This window comes from Tamandua tetradactyla, chromosome 6, assembly GCF_023851605.1.
Source record: "Tamandua tetradactyla isolate mTamTet1 chromosome 6, mTamTet1.pri, whole genome shotgun sequence".
Taxonomy (NCBI): domain Eukaryota; kingdom Metazoa; phylum Chordata; class Mammalia; order Pilosa; family Myrmecophagidae; genus Tamandua; species Tamandua tetradactyla.
In genome coordinates, this window is record NC_135332.1 from 46,018,074 (window position 1) to 46,039,537 (window position 21,464).

General features: G+C 36.9%; 1 protein-coding gene across 6 annotated transcripts in view; it reads right to left on the reverse strand.

Annotated features, from left to right (window-relative positions):
• Positions 1-21,464, reverse strand: part of AP2B1 (adaptor related protein complex 2 subunit beta 1) — a 186,676-nt gene that overhangs the window by 45,919 nt on the left and 119,293 nt on the right. For 5 of the 6 annotated variants that reach the window (XM_077165133.1, XM_077165134.1, XM_077165135.1 and 2 more), the window contains 3 exons: positions 8,292-8,333; positions 7,264-7,410; positions 4,772-4,917 (listed from right to left, as the gene is read on the reverse strand). In XM_077165133.1, coding sequence (XP_077021248.1) covers positions 4,772-4,917; positions 7,264-7,410; positions 8,292-8,333 — 335 coding nt within the window. The remainder of the gene's footprint in view (positions 1-4,771; positions 4,918-7,263; positions 7,411-8,291; positions 8,334-21,464) is intronic. The other variant, XM_077165138.1, reaches the window with a different exon arrangement.

Sequence of the window (21,464 nt, forward strand, 5' to 3'; positions counted from 1 at the left end):
AAGCATCACCTTGTAAAAGGGAAACAAACACCTTAGAAGACAGGGGTTGGAGGCAGAGGCCAGTAAAATAATCTGGAAAGCTCAGGATTAGAATAAAAAATCCTCCTGAACTTTCTGAGAGGCAAAAAAAAGTTATCATTATGCCATAGCAAAGGAGGGAGAGTTCCTGAGCACCATGAACCTAGGAAAAACAAAACATACATCCACACAAAGACTTGTACACAAATTGTCTTTACAGCTTTAGTCATAAAAGCCAAACCCTGGAAAAAAAAAACACAAATGTCCCTCAACTGGTAAATGAATGGAGAAAATATGGAATATTCATCAGTGGGATACTGCTCAGCAAAATAGAATGAACTACTGATACATGTGTCTCAAAAGCATTATGCTATGTGAAAGATTCTATACCATATCATTTCATTTATATGAAAATACAGAAGAGGTACCATTTTAATGACAGAGACCCAACTATAAAGAACAAGACAAGAGATACAGAGAATAGAAATGAGAAAAGGCAAATAAAATAAAACAGAAATAAGAGATAAAGAGGATTATCCATAAAGCAATTCTTGCCAGAAGATCAAACCTGAGTCTGATCGAGACTATATATTTGCCACCAATTTACAGAGGCAATAAGCAAAATCCAGGTCGTGGGAAAATTCAAACATTAAAGATTTAAAGGGGTGCAAGCGCAGTTCAGTGGTAGAATTCTCACCTGCTGTGCTGGTTTGACAGGATATATGCCCCCTAGAAAAGCCATGTTTTAATCAAAATCCCATTTCATAAAGGTAGAATAATCCCTATTCAATACTGTATGTTTGAAACTGTAATCAGATCATCTCCTTGGATGACGTGATTTAGTCAAGAGTGGTTGTTAAATTGGATTAGGTGACAACACGTCTCCACCCACTTGGGTGGGTCTTGATACGTTTTTGGAGTCCTCTAAAAGAGGAAACATTTTGGGGAATGAAAGAGGTTCAGAGAGATCAGAGAATGCTGCAGCACCACGAAGCAGAGAGTCCATCAGCCAGTGCTCTGGAGATGAAGAAGGAAAACAACCTTCCAGGGAGCTTCATGAAACAGGAAGTCAGGAGAGAAAGCTAGCAGACAACGCTGTGCTCGCCAACGGAGAAAACATGACTGTGTTCACCATGTGCCTTCTCAGATGAGAGAGAAACCCTGAACTTCATCGGCCTTCTTGAACCAAGGTATCTTTCCCTGGATGCCTTTGATTGGACATTTCTATAGACTTGTTTTAATTGGGACTTTTTCTCGGCCTTAGAACTGTAAACTAGCAACTCATTAAATTCCCCTTTTTAAAGGCCATTCCGTTTCTGGTATATTGCATTCTGGCAGCTAGCAAACTAGAACACCTGCCATGAGGGAAACCCAGATTCGATTACCCGCCTGTGCTTTCTGCCCCACCCCCACCATAAAAAAAAACCATTCAACAAATGGTGCTGTCACATGGAAAAAGAATGAAATGTGACCCCTACCATACAGCTATAAAAAAAAAAAAAGATCTAATTCCTTCTACAAACAAATTTAAAGGAATAAAGAGAGGGGATAGGAACAATAAGATACTTATCAACAAATTGCAAAGTATAGACATTACTGGGACCCTATTTGAAAAAAAATTAAACTGTGCAAAAACATTAGACAACTAAAAATCTGAACACTGATGGAATATTTGATGAAATTAAAGAATTTCTGCCTTTCAAAAGGTATAAGAGTGATGTGACTAAGGTAAAAAAAAAAAAAGTCACTATCTTTTTAGAGCTATGTACTGGAACATTTATAGATAAAAAAAACGATTAGAGGAAGATAGGATTTAACAAATGAATATGACTGCTGAATCAATATATTGATATTTCTTTTGTCTTCAGTGTCTTGGAGCAGCTAGAAGAAAAAATGAAAAATCATGGAATTGTAACCCATACCAAACTTTAAAATCTGTTGTATAACTACTTGTTAAAATGTACTTGGAAATTTATTGTTTTGTGTATATATTAGTTTTCACAATTAAAAAAAGTTAAAAAAAAAAAGATTTGAGAAAAGAGAATATATTCAAAAGAAAAGCAAAAAAGAGCCAATAAATGTACATTCAGAATCCCCAAAGAAGAAAATCAAAACAATGGAAGAGAAGGAAAGTTTAAACATGTAAGTCCTGAAAATGTTCCTGAAATAAAAGATTTCAATATATAGATTGAAGTTACTACATTACTCCAGGAAAAGTTACACATTACTCCAGGAAAAGCTGACCAAGAACGGTCAAAATTGAGAATATCTTAGTAAAAGTATTGGACTTTAAAAGTTCAGACAGCCAGAAAACATGATCAAATCACTTATAATGGGGTGAAATCAGGCTGGCAAATGACTTTTCCACAGCAATAATCAATAACAAAAGATAATGGATTAGAACTTGTTACGTATTATAATTTGTCAACCCCCAACTAAAACCATTCCTGCCAATGCTAAAGAACACCTAGGGTGTTATATAAGATTTTACAAAGGTTCCATGCACTAGGGTCACTTTCCAGAAACCTACCACCTCCAGATGGGCCCCTGGACAAGATAAGACGTGAAATGCAGAGGGGGCCAGCCTCACCAGAACATCAGCTAGTTCCACTCCTCTATCCCATATTATTGATAGCCCTTTCCAAAATGAAAAAGTTAGAATGGCCATAGCCCAAATACCCCTAAAGAGTAGGAGAAAGATCAAAGGTGATGGTGGAGTTATACAGAGAAGGTAGGGCTTAACAAATAAGTATGATTGTTGAATCATTATATTGATATTTCTTTTAGTCTCCAGTAACTTAGAGCTGCTAGAAGTAAAAACCTAAAATTGTGGGATTATAACCCATACCAAACTCTGAAATCTGTTCTACAATTAATTGTTGTGATGTGCTTTGAAATGCATTGCTTTTTTGTATGTTATTTTTCACAATAAAGAAAAAAAAATTCTCTTCTAGCTTCTAGTGTTTTGGAGCAGCTAGAAAGAAAAATCTGAAACAGTGGAATGGTAACCCATAACAAACTCTGAAATCTGTTCTGCAACTACTTGATGAAATGTGCTTTGAAAATCATTGCTTTTTCTTTCTTTTCTTTGTGTGTTATATTTAACAATAAAAAAAATTTTGAAAAAAAGATAATGGAGGAAGATGCATTAGGAGTGTGAGTCAAGAATTTTCAAGTATAAATGCCATGGTTTTGATCATGCAAGAATTCTAAGAATATTGTTCACATGAACCACCCCCTTTTCTTTTGCATGGACAGGCACTGGGAATCAAATCTGGGTCTCTAGCATGGTAGGTGAGAACTCTGCCTGCTAAGCCACCGTGGCCTGCCCTGACATGAGCCCTTTTTGAGAAGCCTACTAAAAGATATCTGAGAAATGACAGTGGAAGTTAAAAGAACTGGCAGTAAGCATAAATCCAAGACAAAAACAAAGAAGAGGATTAATTGTGAATGAGTGAAAAATATAGAAATGACACAATTTACAAAACTGGGAGAGAAAGGGACAAAGAGGTGGAAGGTAGACTCTGCTTCATCTGTCATAGCTGGGGGTCAAAGATGACAAAGTCAGAGGAGACAAAGTAGTACAAATTCAAGCATACTTAAAGAGTACAAAAAGAAATTCAAAGAAAGATAATAGTGTTGTTGTAGAGTGGCAAGGAGGTGGGAGACGAAGGAAGGAAATCAGTAGACCACAGAAGGCAGGGACTTTTATAATATAAAAGAATAATTATAACTATCAGAACAAAAATATAAACCTTTCTAAGTATCAGAACTACTTAAAAAAAAAAGGCTAAGAAAAACAAAGATGAATACAGACTATATAGATTTCTTTCATTATAACAGATTCTCCCAACAGCCTTGGCCTTTAACATGGCTAGCTCCCCAAAAGTGGCTGGAATTGTAACTGGTCTTAGCAAAAAGAAAACACTAACGATACTTATGTGATTTCTAACTTGCCAAGCTCTCAAATCCAAGATACTAAAGTATTTCCAAATGATTAGAAGTCACAGTCACTGATGCAAATTGTCATTGACAGATTTTATAGAACGTGCTTTAAAAGCCCAATCATTACTTCGTTAGAAGTTTGAATATCTCATATTTACAAACAAATGGACCTGTCACTAAATCGTAGCAACAGTTCCTTGTACTATAAAATTTAATACAAATCATTGGTATTTCAGAACTATAAGATGTCAACATTTTACTTCTTTATGCTTTCTCTTCATTATTAAAGGGAAAGAATTCATTGCTAAAAGCAGACTGTCAGTCTATATGTGATTATTCAATCAACATGCCTACAGATTGTCTTCTACATTTCTGATACCAACCAAAATATGTACATTTTTCCTGTCAAAATGTGAGCTTCAAGAAGACAAGGACTTGTTTGGTTCACTACTATAACCCCAGTACCTAGAAATGTCTGGCAACATGATGCTAAACAATCATTTGTTGAATGAATGAATGGATTTCAATTAAAAGTTTATAAAACTGTTTTATTAAAATCATTTTAGGCCTAGTATCTTTTACAAAGGTAGCTAACATTTAAATTCTGCTTTCTTCATTCCATATAGATGAATTTCAAAATTTCCTTGAGTCGTCACAATTCAAGTGAAAAATGCAACAGCCAGGGCTCAGTCTACATTCAGCATCTGCCTACATGAGAATTTTTACCTTTTGTTAGATTTAGCACTCTCTTGTTGGACACAAGGTATACTATTGTCTCAGAATCAAGCTAGAGATTCATATTTCTTACCTATTCTTGTTAAACTGGATGGCAAAGTCTGTCATATGCTGCAGAGCTTTGTTGGTGAAATTCATTTCCATGTAAATATGCCCTTGGCGGTGAGTAAACGTTCCTGAAATCTCCAAGCCTTTAGCTTTTACTGCAGGCAGCCAGACCTGAAACACAATATAAAGTCCAATGATACCAGAAAATCTGTCTGCATGTTATCTATTTTTTAATAAAGATAAAATTAACATTTTCACTTCCATAGGCTATATGGTGATTTTTATACCATGAATATCAAGTCAGATGCAAAAGGCTCTGAATAAAGTTATGTTTTTTTAAATGTTGAGATCATTCTCAATTTTTACCAAATCAAAAACAATTTTGGGTAATTTTGGCTTCTTAACCATCTTCTGTTCAATCTGGCCATTTTATTGCTTTTGAATACTGCTACCAATACATAATATACAAGGAAATGAGAAATAATAATGTAATAGTGTTTTTCTGTTAGTAGCTAAGTGTTTCACAGTAAGCAGATTTGGCAAAAGGACTAAAAGGGAAGAAACTTAATCTATTAATGAAAACAACACATTTGTAATTTTTGAAGACTTTTTCCTTATTATCAAAACCATTATCAATAACATCCTTAAGGGAAAGAACCATGTCTCTTGTATATTCTGAACTTGCTGTAATTTCTGGTAAATAGTTAGTACTCAGATGTTGCTTAATCTGAATGCCTAGTCTCCCTCTGTATTTCATTTGTTACCCAAACTTTCCCCAGAACCTGTGCTACTTCTGCTCTGTAAAAGTATCAAAATAAATAAATAAACAAAAATAAAATAAAATGACCATAAGATATTACTTTTTATCTATTAGGGTAAAAAAATTCAAAAAGTCAGTAATATTCAATGGTAAGAGAGAATATAAGGAATATGGCACTAAATTCTGTTGCTGGGAATATAAATTGATGCTACCTTTTTTGGACGACCAGAGGTAATGTCTATTTTTAAATGTTCAATGATTAAGCAAATTGCGAATTTATCCTAATGATACACTTAACAAAAATATACCAGGAAAAATGTACACAAAAATGTTCATTGCAACGTTGTAATAACAGCAACAAGAACAAAAGTGGGAGAGGGCAAGGAGAATAGCCTAAAGTCCACCATTATGAGAAAGATTAAATAAATTATGGTACATCATTATCGTGGACAGCCATTCAAGAGAATGTAGTAAAGAAAAAAAAAAAAAAACAAGGTGTAAACAGTAGGTCCCACTGACATAACATATTTAAAAGATACAAATATGTAAGAATATGCATGATCTTTTTTCTTCTGAAAGGACACAAAGTTTACAGTGGCTGCCTATAGACAATTTTCCATTTTGTATTTCTGTAGCACTTCCATTTGTCATTTGCATATATTACATTTATACTCATAAACTAATGTAATAGATAACCTGATAATTAACTAGAAGTCTGAAGGGCTTTGTACTCCTCAAGGCACAGCAATGCAAAGTCAAAAACAAGGTCCATTTAACCAAGACTTCTTGGCAGCCTTTTGCTTGCTGGTGTATAATGGAAGAACTTTAGGGGTAATATTCAACATAGCAAACTTTACAACAAAACTACTTAATTGTGTCACGAGACCATGGATTAGTTGTGAATCATATTTTTGGTTTTATGCAATAGGCTGTGGACACACATCTATGACTCCTGGAATGGACAACTGGTCTTTATCTCTGTAGCAGGTGTTCTCTAGAGGAATCAGATAAGTAGGCAGAGAATTCAGGAAGCCACAAGATACAGTGGTCCTCCTTATCAGAAAGGCAAGACTGCATGAACACTAGCACAGGGAAAATCTGGGTGGCTCTAGTCTCAAAGGCTTAACAGAGCTTCATTTACCCAGAGAGCTTCCCCTTTTGAATTTCAATGTGAGTGATATCAAGCAAGATTTAGACTAGAACAGTCTCTATGGCAGAAACCTAAGTCAAAATCCCAAAAGTACACTAAAATCCAGGAAAACTAAATTTGAGGAATGGCACTCTAAAACCCATTTGTAACACCAATGGGGAAAGGGGAATGGAAGGAAATAAAAATGCAATATTGTATTTTCCCCCCTGTTTGTGCACTGCATATCAGATTTTCACCAGGTTGATTCACAGTGTCAACAAACTAGATGGTACTTCTAAGCATGGAAACAAAACTCAAATAGTTAATACTTCCAATTTTAAGTCTAACTATAGAAATGGCTAATGAGGGGTGGTGTAGTGGCAGAATTCTCACCTACTAAGCCAGAGACCCAGGTTTGACTCCCGGTGCCTGCCCATGCAAAAAAAAAAAAAAAAAAAAAGGCTAATGAGGATGCCAACAGTGCTTCCTACTGAGGCCATTTTCCTTCTTCCTTTCAAATACTCTACCCAAATCTTCAATTTATCACCAGTGGTAGTTATACTAATGTTAAAAGCATAAGTAATCTGAGTCTTGTCCATTTGTGTTGCTATGCTATCTGTTTACTTACAGCTTTAGGAGCCACATATCCACCAGGTGCCATGCCTATGCCTGTGGAGAGTTCAAACAGGTCATTCAGACCACTGCTGACCACAGCAGGAGTAGGTGAAGGAGCAAAGGTTGCAGGAACTGATGATGGGATGAAGGACTGTCCTACCTGCAGAGAAAAAAAAAAGGTGGTGGTGGGGGAAATATCAGGAGAAAAGATAAACAGTCTTTTAAAAATTAACACATATTTTAGTAGTATTGATAATCAGTAAAAAACAACACTATAATTACAACATTCTTAAGAGTCAAGTTGGTACACTCTCTGTCGTTTTAAATATCACAGTTACTTCTTCATCATTGTAAAGGGACTTCACTATTCACAGATACACATTCTTTAGACACTCTATCAAGAGAGAATTCTCAGCAGGATACAGGAACACAGCAATCCAAGAGCATATCTGTTTATTTCCAATTTTAGCTTCCATGATTCTGTGCAAAAGGCCTAGAGATACCCTAACAAAGGGGGAGTTTGTTTTTATAGAAAGACAGAGAAACATCTAACTAGCAGTTCCATTTCTACTTGGGTCCAACCAAGTCTTACTTCTCCAATTCAGGCATAAATATCTAGTAGGAAGCTCTCCTGGGGGGAGAAGGATATTCATATCCCCCAAACTATATTGCTTATGAGGAGAACCTCACTCTCAGTCCAGTTGACTCTTTCAAGTTCTTTCTGGATGAAAGCAGGGAATAAGAGCATTCTCTAGCCAAGATGGGAGGTTCCATTTCCTTTAGCTCTTTAATGCCAGGAAGACAAAGATTTAGGTAGACACCAGAGCACCAATCCCTAAAGATGTCCCTAAATCAAATGTGGTGCATGACCCCAAAGATTCCATGTAATCCTATACTATTTTCTATTCTTCATATACTGCTATAGAGATTTTGTTGTGCAGTGCTAGATAGCAGCAGTGGCTGGTCTGAGAATGTGTGCATAGGAAAGGCATCAAACAGAGGGCAGCACTTCCCATGGTGAAAAAAAAGGATGGCACTTACTGCCGGACTTCCTCCAATGCCCCCGCCAAGGTCACTGCCAAGCTGAAAGAGAGAAGGGAGAGAGAGGAGAGAGAGGTAGAGTTCATTTAGCTAAATACTAGATGCCCATATAGAATCTGTGAAATTGTTCTACCAAGTTGCTGAAATACATGCTATTCAACTTGTTTTCCAAAGCCTAAAGAAATTCTAGATTGCAAAGAATTATGTCCTAGAACTGAGTGGTGGTGGTGGTGATGGTGTGTGGGAGTTGTGAGATAAGCACTTGGAAAGATGGAGCTGGGACATCTCAGGGATGTTTCAGATTCAGTCTTTCCACCAGGATATATAGGCACAAAGCCAAACAACATTTAAAGAGTTCGCATATTACGAGAAACTCTATACCTAAAAGCAATAATGTTTTCAATATTCTTTATTTTCTCTTTTAAAGGAAATTTAAGGGAGAAAAAAAAGAAAAGAAAAACTAAAGTGTGTTAGGATCTACAAAACCTGTTGCCCTACTGAGAAGGTGGAAACCAAACCAGCATCAAGCTGAAATTTCAGGCTTCAAAAATTATAGGTGGAACAAAAGTGATTTTAGAGTTTAAAATTTTCCTAAGAAAGAAAATAGCTGGGACAAAAAGATATCCTACTGGGGGAGGAAACAGGAAGACATGCAATGGTTCAAATCTCTCTCACATTTAATATTACTAAGGAGAACAGTGTAAGATGTTTGGAGTAGATCATTAAGGAATGCTAAGTATTGGAGAATTAGACGATGAATTAGCTAGCTGGCAGGAATATAATTCCATAGTCTTTGTCTTGTGTTTTTTCCTCAGGGTTCTGATACAATTCACAGTGAAGTCAGTCTTTCATGACAAAAGTATTAAAGAACTGAAGCTGAAAGTAGCAGGCATGTAAGAAATGTAAAATACACACATATACAACTGCCTGGTTGACTAAACAAAAAACACTTTTTTTTTTTTTTTTGCTACAGTTAACATTTGCATTCTCCCTAGTTATTACATACTGTGCATCTAAAACTCCTCTTTGAATCACCAAATGCTTGTCTGCTCTACAAAAGTTTGTTTCTTTTGTTGTCTGTCATTTAGTGGTAGAAATCTGGAGATCCTTGGGCTAAGTCTGCACTAATTTAACAAAATTATAGTGGGTCTTCAAGATTTGGGAAAGAGGATTTACAGTCAATTCTCATTTGCTGATTCCAATTGCGAATTTGCCTCCTCACTAAAATTTATAACCGCCAAGTTTAACTCGTGGCACTTTTGCAGTCATTTATTGACATGTACAGTGGTAAAAATTTTGAGTCAGTCATGGTGCATGTTCCCAGCTGAGGTTGAAGAAGGCAACATGCTACCTTCTTATTTCACTTTATACACTAAACAAGTTTCCTTTTCACGTATATTTAGTGCCACATTTTCAACATATTTATGTTTTTTATTGGTGATTTTGCTGTTTAAAATGGCTCCCAAGCAGAGTCCTGAAGTGCTATCTAGTGTTTCTAAGTTCAAAACGTGTCTTATGGAGAAAATACGTTAGATAAGCTTTATTCAGGCATGAATTACAATGCTGTTGGCCAGATCAATGCTAATGAATCTACAATATATATATATATTAAATAAGGTAACTTTAAATAGAAATGCACACAAAACAAGGTTATGTACTGATCAGATGACAAAAATGTAAACAGAGGCTCATAAGAACCTCACCTGTATTTCCCCTAGAAGAAACAGTTCAGTATTCACTAATTCAGTGGTCATGGTGACTCTATAAAACATAACTTCTATGAATAATGAGAATCAACTACATTTACCTTTTCAATGAATAGACAACAGGCTATAAAAAGGGACTGCCAAAAAAGAAATCTAATGAAAAATAGCAAGACCTATGACAAAAATTTGCATCCACTGTGATTAGAAAATAATCCAGGCTGCTGCTTCATAACTGGCATTTAACAACTTGCTCTGCACTAAACTACAGAGAATTCCAAACCACAAAGGGCCAACATTTCCATAATCTGGCTCCTGAAGAATACTCTGTGGTTGGACATGGGATGAAAATCACCGGTTTAAGCAAATAAAAAGGGCATCACAACCAAGAATTTGGACAGCTGAAAAAGTGTAAAAGTAAAGAGAAAAGATGTTGTACATCTTCTTTCTCCCCACTTCTAGAATATCATGCACCTGCAGCTATTTTTTTTTTTTTGCTACCATCAACATGTAACATGAATTCTATTATTCAAACACACATATAAAGTTTACTGGATACAAGATACTACGGGGAATGTGTAAATGCCAAAAAGAAGGGAATATACAGATAAATAAGACCTAGACTTTGTAAACTGGTAAGAGAAACAAACATGAACACACAACCATACGGAATATCCCAAAGTACAAAAGGGAAATTCTGAGATAAAGAGAAACGTCAGAAAAGTGGTAGCATGTGAGCGAAATGGGTGAGATTATAAAGAGCAAAAAGAGGGAAGGGAGACATTTCTCAAATATCATAAACAAAGGCAGTATAGAGCATGTTCAAGAAGAATGAGTAGTAGCATCAGGTTGGAACACGGCAATAGAGAGGTGTAAAAAAGAGTGAAGGAAAATGTTGGTAAAGGCAGCCTGATTATGGGATACCTTTAATTTTTAATTTCTTCTTCATAAAAACATGGAGGTTTCTTAGGCTCAGAGTAAGATTCTCCTAGAAGTACTGATAACTACTTCAGTCAAGTTCCATCAACTATGGTTTTCAACCTTAGAAACAATGGAATCAATCACCTGGTGGCTGTGGATTAAAAACACTGATGCCTGAGTCTCAACCCCAGAGTTTGGGATTTCATTGTTTCAGGGTAAGACTGGATATTAGAATTTTGAAAACATCCCTCAGGTGATCTAAACTACAAAAGTGAAGACCATTGCCCTAAGAAATTAGCTATTACTTGCAGTCAGACAAGATTCATTTGTTTGGAGATGATTTTGGAGCTTACTCCCAACAAAAAGGAAGACATAAAGAAAAAGACACACCCTGTCTAAGTAAGGGGAGGAAAGGCAAATAGAAACCAAACATGGAAGGGACTCTGTGAAATGTCTTATTTATGCAGATGTTTTATGACTTTCCTGACAGGTTCGCTCTTCCTCCCCTCCCCCACCCTTCTCCTCGCCAAGCTTACAACTCAAACTTGAAAGAGATGGAGTTCTTTATGGACCTGGGATGACAACAGCAAGAAAGAAAAAACACACTGGAAGGGAAACAGGAGTTTTATCAAATATGCTAAATTCAATAAAAGGCACTGTGAAAAGGCCTTGCGGAAAAACACCAGTGGAAAAACTCATGGTGTTTATACTAAAGGAAAAAAAACCCCTTTATAGCCCTTATTTTCCTAGATTTCATTATTTTTATCTCTATTATGTGAATATTACCTCAGCTGGAAAAAGATTTGAATGAACTCTACCCCCTATGCTGCTTACTATTTTATTCAAAACTGGGTGGGCAATGGTGGCTCAGTGGTAGAATTCTCCCTTGCCTGCCATGCCGGAGACCCGGGTTCGATTCCTGGAGCCTGCCCATGCCAAAAAACAAAAAAAAAAAAAAAAAAAGGAAAAGAAAACAGACTCCTTTATTTATTTCAGTGTATCAGATACAACTCAGCTTACAATCAAGAACTCTGATCTTACGTTTCAGAGTATTAGTTACATGTAACTAGAAAACTCAAGGTTCACCTAATTGTGCTATGTCCAGAAAAAGACAAGAAAGAACAATTTTAATATATGTCTTCTAATTAAAATCTGATTAAGACTACTGCTTATTCAGACTTTATTCAATATCTTCTTTTCTTTGACTGAAAAGGATTCCAAGGAGGGTTATCTTGCTCTCTGAAAACATGGTGATGTGATAGCATGGTGGTGGGTGTCAGTGACTAATAGAGGGATGTCAGCAAGGATGGGAGCCAATTACCCAGTGAATGGGTCTCTCCTATCTACAGTGACAAGCAGGATGAAGCAGATCTTCATCAAGAATAAAAGAAAAGAAGAAAATGAACATATACCCAGGAAGGGTGTTATATGCCAGCCTGAACTAGCCATTAACTATTTTAGTTCAGTTGTTGGTATTATCTGGGGTCAGACAAGATTCATCTGTTTGGAAATACTCCCAAGCTGATACTTATCAGTAAGGAGAGCAAAAATCAGTCAAACTAGGACTTATAAATATTCAGAGTAATATCTGTTATTCAGTGAGCTGTGAAAACAGAAATGAAAAGGGTTGGGTATAGAGGACATGGTATTAATCCCAACCTTAGTTATCCAGGCACTGGGTTTCTGTTGTTGTTGCAGATGTCTCCTGGAACTCTCCACTCCCCATTGTTCCCAAGATTGGCTTCTTAAGTTTGCCATTTTCTCCAAAAAGGAAATAATGACAACTATAGGTCAACCAAATCAGGATACAAGAAGAGGAAGGAAGAAGTACCAATTTCAGGATCTAAATATTACAAATGCTGAAAATTAAGCAGGATTTTTTTGAGTCTGTAGCTGATAGAGTTGAAGGATTCCATAGTCTAAATTTTCTCCTAGTGGTATATTTCCCCCAGTCCTCAACCTAAATTATAGTAGTTGTACTAATTAAATGACTCTGAGAATAACATTAAGGATGGTAAATGCCTGACGTAGTGCTGAGTGGAACTCAGTACATGCTGAACTACACAATAATGTGTTGCTGCACTGTTAATTTGGTAACTGAATAAAATACAGTGATATTCTCTGTGACTTTTGTAAATTATGGTATAAAGGAATTTCAGCATCATTTATATGAGTTCTATAGCAGAGCCAGGTTAAGCCAAGAGTTTGACAGCTAAACCTGCATACAGCTCTAGTTCAGCAACAGATACAAAAAGAAAATGCCCTCATCCTACAGCAATGCGGGACAATACAGAGAGAGAATGCAACACTTAAGTTCTATAATAGAACGAATGGAACAAGTCTGCCTGACTCCAATTAAAATACAAACAAAAAAGAATATCAACTGAGATGCCACTGAACAGACAAAATATTTCCCACAAGTTATCAAAATGACTTCAAATTAACCCCTTTGAGGCACATTCAAGAAGTCAAAAGTACATCTAACTGCATCTAAAATAGTGGAGTAATATCTGAAGACATTCTCTTAATTACAGGCTTAGACCTTAAGCTCAGACATTTTCTTTGCTCCTGTTCAGAGTTATTACCTCTTTTATCCGATGCTTTCTAGAACAGACTCAATTTAAGGGCGCCTAAGAAATGTTTCAGGTCATACACCCTACCAACAGCTCTGTTATTCAGGAGTCAGAATGATATAAAAATAAAATACAATGATTCCTTCACAAACATAAAATTTACACCAAAATCTAATTTATTTCAAAAATATCAATCTGCATTTTTCCTATTAGGATAGTTTAGATTTTAGAAGTTATATGCCATCTCCTAGGTCAAAGTATGCTTTTTCAGCTACTAAGCTGCACCTTTCAAAAAGCCAATCAGAAACCAAGACAGGGAATTAGACTCTAGGACTCTATTCTGCCACAGCTGTTTTGAAAAACCAGCAAGAACTAACAATCATCTTGCTCAAAGCTCCAAAAAGCAGGAACAGGGCAAGAGCTGAATCAAGAAAAAGGTAAGTTAATTTCCTAATATAACTTATGTGGATAGCTTAATTGAACACCATAAGTACATGGAACCTCGAGCAGGGCATGAGATTTTGTAGGTTTGTCCAGAGTGATACTACCGCGGTAAAACCCAGAAAGATCTGAACAGTGAATAAAAAAGTATTTGCAAAGTCCCATTGAGGGAATGGTGAGAAAGGGGGAAAATTCAACTTCCCCAAGTGGAGAATTCTTATTATTCTCACAAGCAGTGGGGAAAACCAGAGCAATAGGCTGAGCCCCCAATCTTGGGGTTTGTTCATATGAAAGTTAACTCCGCAAAGGATAGGCTAAGCCTACTTAAAATTAGGCCAAAGAGTCACCCCCAAGAGAACCTCTTCTGTTGCTCAGATGTGGCCTCTCTCTCTCAGCCAACACGACAAGTAAACTTACTGCCCTCACCCTCTCTACATGGGACATGACTCCCAGGGTTGGAACTTCCTGGCAACGTGGGACAGAAGTCCTAGAATGAGCTGGGACTCAGCACCAAGGGATTGAGAAAACCTTCTCAACCAAAAGGGAGAAGAGAGAAATGAGACAAAATAAAGTGTCAATGGCTGAGAGATTCCAGAGTCAAGAGGTTATCTTGGAGGTTGTTCTTATGCCTTAAATAGATATCACCTTTTTAGTTAAGGCATAAGAGAGAGGCTGGAGGGAACTGCCTGAAAATGTAGCGCTGCATTCCAATAGCCATGTTTCTTGAAGATGATTGTATAATGATGTAATTTTCGCAATGTGACTGTGTGATTGTGAAAACCTTGCGTCTGATGCTTCTTTTACCTACCTTATGGACAGATGAATGAAACATATGGATTAAAAATGAATAAATAATAGGGAGAACAAACGTTAAAACAGATTTAGTAGCTTGAAATGCTAGTGATCAATGAAAGGGATGGGTAAGGGGGATGGTATGTATGAATATTTTTGTTTTCTTTTTATTTCTTTTTCTCAATTGATGCAAATATTCTAAGAAATGATCATGATGATGAATATACAATTATGTGATGCAAAAAAGAATGTTCATATTGTATGTTGATTGTAGTTTTAGTAATAAAAATTTTAAAAACAAACAAACAAAAAACACGTTCTTAAACTTGACCCATCTCTGTGGGAGTGGTCCCACTGTAAGGAGGAACTTTGATGCGGTTACTTCAGTTAAGGTGTAGCCCACTTCAATCAGGATGGGTTCTAACCCTATTACTTTATAAGAGAGTGCTTTATAAGAAAATGAAATCCAGGCAGAGAGAGAGCAAAAACTACAGACGGAACAGCCAGAAGCTGAAATCAACAGAACTCGGAAGAGAAGGGGGAGGCCAGGAGATGCAGCCATGCGCATGGCCAGGTGGTGAACTAAAGACCAAGAGTGCCCCTTGACCAGTCCCCAAAGTCCAGTCTCCAGGGAGAAAGTATCGCTTTGATGGTGCCCCAATTTGGACTGTCTTAGCCTCAAAACCGTGAGCTAATAAATTCCCATTGTTTAACACACACCCCGCCCCCGCAAAAAAAAAAAGAAAAAGGCAACTTAAAACACAGTAAGAAAATCTCTTGGTGCCCTTGCTGGCCCCCTCCTCATTCCCTAAGCATCGCAGTGTGGAGCTGACCCACACTTCCAATGCATGTCCCTAGTCCCATTTCCAGAAAGAGCAAGAGTAATTCCCATGCACATATTAAGGGACATGTATGTCTGTTTCAATCTGTCTGGGGGAAGAAAGAACTGAACCAGGACACGCACTGCAGGCTTGCTGTTCCAGAGTTTGCCAAGTGCTTAGAGGTGGTTCCCAGAGTAATCTACGGAACACTCACTGTAGGAGAACAGTCAAAAGAGTGCCATGTGTGGGACATTCAAAGTAGCACCTGGCAACATGAAGAAACACTTATTCCTAGGGGAATAAGGCATTTGTATGTGGGTAAATGGGGGAATTCTTGGGGCCACACACATGTCGAGGACAAGATGTATGCACAGGAAAGACTGGGGAGGACCCTATGCTTCTAACTTGGGCTATTCTCTAAATTCATTATCAGGACAGCTAAGCTCTGAAGGAGGACATTTACATAGGCCAATCTGCAAAGATTGGGAAAGCTGTTTTCTTTTGGTTAGCTCCTGGCATTCAAGAAAAATTTCTGTCATAACACTAGTTGGATACAAGCTAAAGGAACAGGCTCCTTGAAATCTACATTCCAGAAGTAACACATTAAAATACCAAAACGTCCAGGTTGCAACAAAAGATTAAAAATCATACAAAGAAACAGGACACTATAGCCCATGTTAAGGAAAAGATTAAAGCATTAAAAACCATCAACCAGAGGATCATACCTGTGACATACTAGACAAATACTTTTATTTTTACACCACTTTTATTAAGATATATGCACACACCACATAAATCATCCAACGTACACTATCACTGGTTTATAATACCACCACACAGTTGTGCACACATCCCCATGATTGATTTTAGAACATTTTCATTACTTCAGAACAGAAATAAGAATAAAAAATAAAACCCAAATCCTCCCATGCCCCTTATTACCACCCCTACTGTTGACCCATAGTATTGGTGTAGCAAATTTGTTACTGTTGATGGTAGACAAAGATTAAAAACAAAAACAAAACAAAACTCCTAAATATGCTCAAAGAGCTAAACGAAATTATAGACAAAGAACTAAAGGACATGAGGAAAATGATAGATGAACATAAAGAGAATTATCAATAAGGAGACAGACATAATGAAAAGGAATCAAATACAGCTAAAGATCACAGTAACAGAAAATTCCCTACAGGGGTTCACTAGCAGATTAGAATTGGCAGAAGAAAGAATCTGTGAACCTGAAGATAAGACAACTGAAATAATTCAGTCTGAGGAGTAAAAAGAAGAATGAAGAAAAGTGAACAAAGTGGGACAGACCTGTGGGACACCATCAAGCGTACAAATAAGTGTGTTGTGGAAGTCCCAAAGGAGAAGAAAGACAAAAGGCTGGAGAGATTATTCAAAGAAATAATGGTTGAAAACTTCTCAAATTTAATGAAAGGATATACATATGTAAGAACTTAAACTCCAAAACAGGATAAGCCCAAATAGACACACACCAGGACATATTAAAATCAAACTGTCCAATGCCAAAAATAAAAAAAATCCTGAAAATCACAAGGAAGAAGAAATGTTATCACACACAAGGAGACCTTCAATAAGATTAAGTACCAACTTCTCACTGGAAACCATGGAGGAAAGATAGTAGCATGGTATATTTAAAGTCCTGAAGAAAAAAAATCACCCAAGAATTTTATATCTGGTAAAAATGTCTTTCAAAATTGAGGGAGAGTTGAAGACATTCCCAGATAAACAAAAGCTCATCACACTAGACTGGCCCTACAAGAAATGCTAAAAGTTTTTCAGGTTGAAAGGAGAGGACATAGACAGATGCCATGTGAAGAAATAAAGATCTCCAGTAAAGATAATGATATGAATAAATACAAATGTCAGTACTATTAAAATTTTTTATTTGAAACACTTTTTACTTCCTACAGGATCTAAAGTGCAATTACATAAAAGGTAATGATGAACCAATGTTTTTGAACTAACAACATACAAATATGTAGTTTGTGACAAGAATTAACATAAAATTGCGGCAATGGAGGCTACTGGAGTATAGTTTGTGTATTCCATTGAAGTTAAGTTGATATTAAACCAAACAAGATTGTTACAGATTCAGATCCATATTAGCATAATAGATACAGGGTTTCTGTTTGGGGTGTTGGGAAAGTTCTGGTGATGGATGATGATGAGGGTAGTGCAAGACTGTAAATGTATTTAAGCCCACAGAATGGTACTCGTAGTAGCTGAAATGGGAATGTGTATGTTGTACTTGTTTCTACAATTAAAACCAACAAAAACAGTGGGAGGCACCTAAAAAGATAACCATTAAATTATTAGATTCTGGACTGGATCGATAATGGAGGAGAAATGGCTCAAAATAACAATAGGACATGTGAAAAAATTGGAAAATAGACTATAAGCTTTATATCAATGTTAAATTTCACGAACTTGATAACTGTACTTGAGGTGGTTACATAGATGAATATCCTTGTTCAAAGGAAATGTAGGGAAGCATTGTGTGTACAAGGGGCATGACCTACTCTCAAATGTTCAGAAAACAGACAAATGGATAGACAGATGGACAGAATGATACAGCAAAAAATATGGCAAAAATGTTAAAACTGGTTGATCTGTGATATTGGGGTGGGGGTGGGAGGTATGCAGGAGTTCTCTGACTTTTGTATTTTTGCAGCTGTCCTAGTAAATTTGAAATTATTTCAAAATGACAAGTTTAAGAGGAAAGTATTCAGAAATAAGCATAAAATATAACCAAGCAAACCAGTGAAAAGAGCCCATAACTTCGCAAAAGCTATTAAGCAAATGGGTGGCTGAGAGTAACCTTGACATGGAACAGCACAAATGAGCTGAGGTCATACAAAATGCCCAGGGAGAAGATTCCTTAACTTGAGGGGAAAAAAAAGTTTATATGGGAGAAGATTCTTTAATTTCAGCGAAAAAAAAGTTTATATCAACAGAAAAATAGGTAGCGTAGATTATTTCCTTATATGAAACAGAGAACAGAATGTGGTAACATCCTTAGAATAGTCACTCTAGGACTCAAGTCAGACAGAATTCAATATGAAGGAAAATAAGACAGGATGTAGAACTTCTAAGCTCACAGAAGAAGTTCTGCATCCTGTCTTATTTTCCTTCATAGTATCTACTATCTGACTGCATACTTGTTTATCATCTGTCACCTCCAAGAGCTATTTTGTTCACAACTATATTCCCTGTACATAGAATAGAAGCTGACATATAGAAAGCAACCAAATATTTACTGAATGCATAAATGTTCTAGTATCCATAAAAAGTATGGCTATTCATGTAACAATACGGATGGACCTTGAAGACATTATGCTGAGATTAGGCAGAATCAAAAGGACAAATACTATGTATCTCCTTAATATGAACATTAATGAATGAACTTGGAGAATTTCAGTTAAGAACAGAGGAGGAGATTTTCATCAGGAGATAGAAATAGGGTAGATTTGGGGTAATTGGAGTTAAAGGGATACAGATTGTGCAACAGGACTGTGCTGGTTTGAAAGGATGTATGAACCCTAGAAAAGCCATGTTTTAAGGAAAATCCCATTTCATAAAGGTAGAGTAATTCCTATTCAATACTGTATGTTTGAAACTAATCACATCATCTCCCTGGAGATGTGATTTAATCAAGAGAGGTTGTTAAGCTGGATTAGGTAATGACATGTCTCCACCCATTTGGGTGGGTCTTGATAAGTTTCTGGAGTCCTATAAAAAAAGGAAAAATTTTGGAGAATAAAGGAGATTCAGAGAGAGCAAAGAATGCTGCAGTACCACATAGCAGAGAGTCCACGAGCCAGTGACCTCTGGAGATGAAGAAGGAAAACGCCTTCCAGGGAGCTTCATGAAACCAGAAGCCAGGAGAGAAAGCTAGCAGATGACACTGTGTACACCATGTGCTCTTCCAGCTGAGAGAGAAGCCCTGTGTTCGCCATGTGCCTTCTCACATGAGAGAGAAATCCTGAACTTCATTGGCCTTCTTGAACCAAAGTATCTTTCCCTGGATGCCTTTTAATTAGGATATTTTCTCAGCCTTAGAACTGTAAACTAGCAACTTATTAAATTCCCCTTTTAAAAGTCATTCCGTTTCTGGTATATTGCATTCTGCCAGCTAGCAAAGTAGAACAAGGACTGACTGTAAAAATTCAGAAATGGATACAATACTGCCTAATTGTAGCACAATAATGTTAGAACACTCAATGAAACTGAATGTGAGAATGACAGAGGGAAGAGGGCTGGGGACACAAATGAAACCTGAAGGAAAGATAGATGACTGATTTGAATAGTGAATTAAAAAGTATTGCAAAGTCCCCTTGGGAGAATGGCAAGAAAGGGGGAAAATTCAGCCTCCCTATTTGGAGAATTCCTGATATTCTCGCAAGCAGTGGGGCCAACCAAATCAATAGGCTGAGCCCTCAATCTTAGAGTTTGTTCATATGAAACTTATCCCCACAAAGGATAGGCTACGTCTACTTAAAATTAGGCCTAAGGTCACCCCCAAAGAACCTCTTCTGTTGCTCAGATGTGGCCTCTTTCTCTCAGTCAACACTGCTCTCCCCCTCTCTACATGGGACATGACTCCCAGGGGTGTAAACCTCCCTGGCAATGTGGGGCAGAAATCTAGAATGAGCTGGGACTCAGCATCAAGGGATTGAGAAAATCTTCTTGACCAAAAGGGGGAAGAGAGAAATGAGACAAAATGAAGCGTCAGTGGCTGAGAGATTTCAAACAGAGTCGAGAGGGGAGAATCTATAAAATTCTTACACATTTTATAGATATCCCCTTCTTAATTTACGCTATATTAGAGAGGCTAGAGGGAAGTGCCTGAAACTGTAGAGCTGTTCCAGTAGTCATGTCTTGAAGATGAATGTATAATGATACAGCTTTTGCAATGTGACTATGTGAGTGTGGAAAAAAAAAAAAAAGCACGGCTACTGGCAGTATGATTTCTTGGGATAACAATTTTGAAATGAATCATTTTACTGAAAAAAATTATCACAAAAGGGACAGAAGGCTGACAAAATTGTTTACCAACTAGCCTAGAGCAGCAACTCTGCATTAACATTGCTAGCACATATAAACAGAAATAACCGGGGAGAAAAACAAACCCTTCCATTCTCCAGCCAAAGCCCTTTCTAGAGAGGAAATATATGGTCTGAGCAGTTTTGATAGCCAGTTTTCAGCAAAAGAATGTCTTGTACATCATTTAATTGCCTTGAAAATACTCCTTTATCAAAGCTATTGCCAAACAGACTGGCAGATGCAATATCAAGGTTCTTCCTAAGAGGATAAGATGAACAATCCTGTTCTTTTTGCTCCAAGAGAGGTATATGGATTTAGTTCCGCTCTTCACATATGAATAAACTTATACAGTCCCCAAACTTTCAAACTCATACACCCAGGCCACCTGGGAGGTACAGCAGGACAAGCCAGCCTTGTGTTTTATCTTAAAAATTCATGGAATTTTACATTCTAAGTCATAACATTAACAGTGTTCATTCTGTGTTTACATTACTTACCACCAGGAAAACTGACAGTGAAAGATGATGAGCCAGATTTATTTTGCAAGTTCAAATGTACTCTATACTTAGTATTCCAGAGACTATGTACTAAAGTTTGAGAAGAACCAAAGTTGGTGAAACTGGACTATGTTCTAGAAGATGACTATTAAAATAAACTAGAGGAATCACAGGATACTGTAAAGAGGAGAACTTGAATTAAGTCCTAGGTTGAAATTTAAACTATGTGACCTTCAGTTTTCTGTAAAATGGGGCCCAACATCAATTCCTTACCAAAGGTCCACTGTGTGACACACACTTTTCCAAGTGTGATTTATAGAATTATCTTATTTAATTGCCACAAGAGCCCAATGGG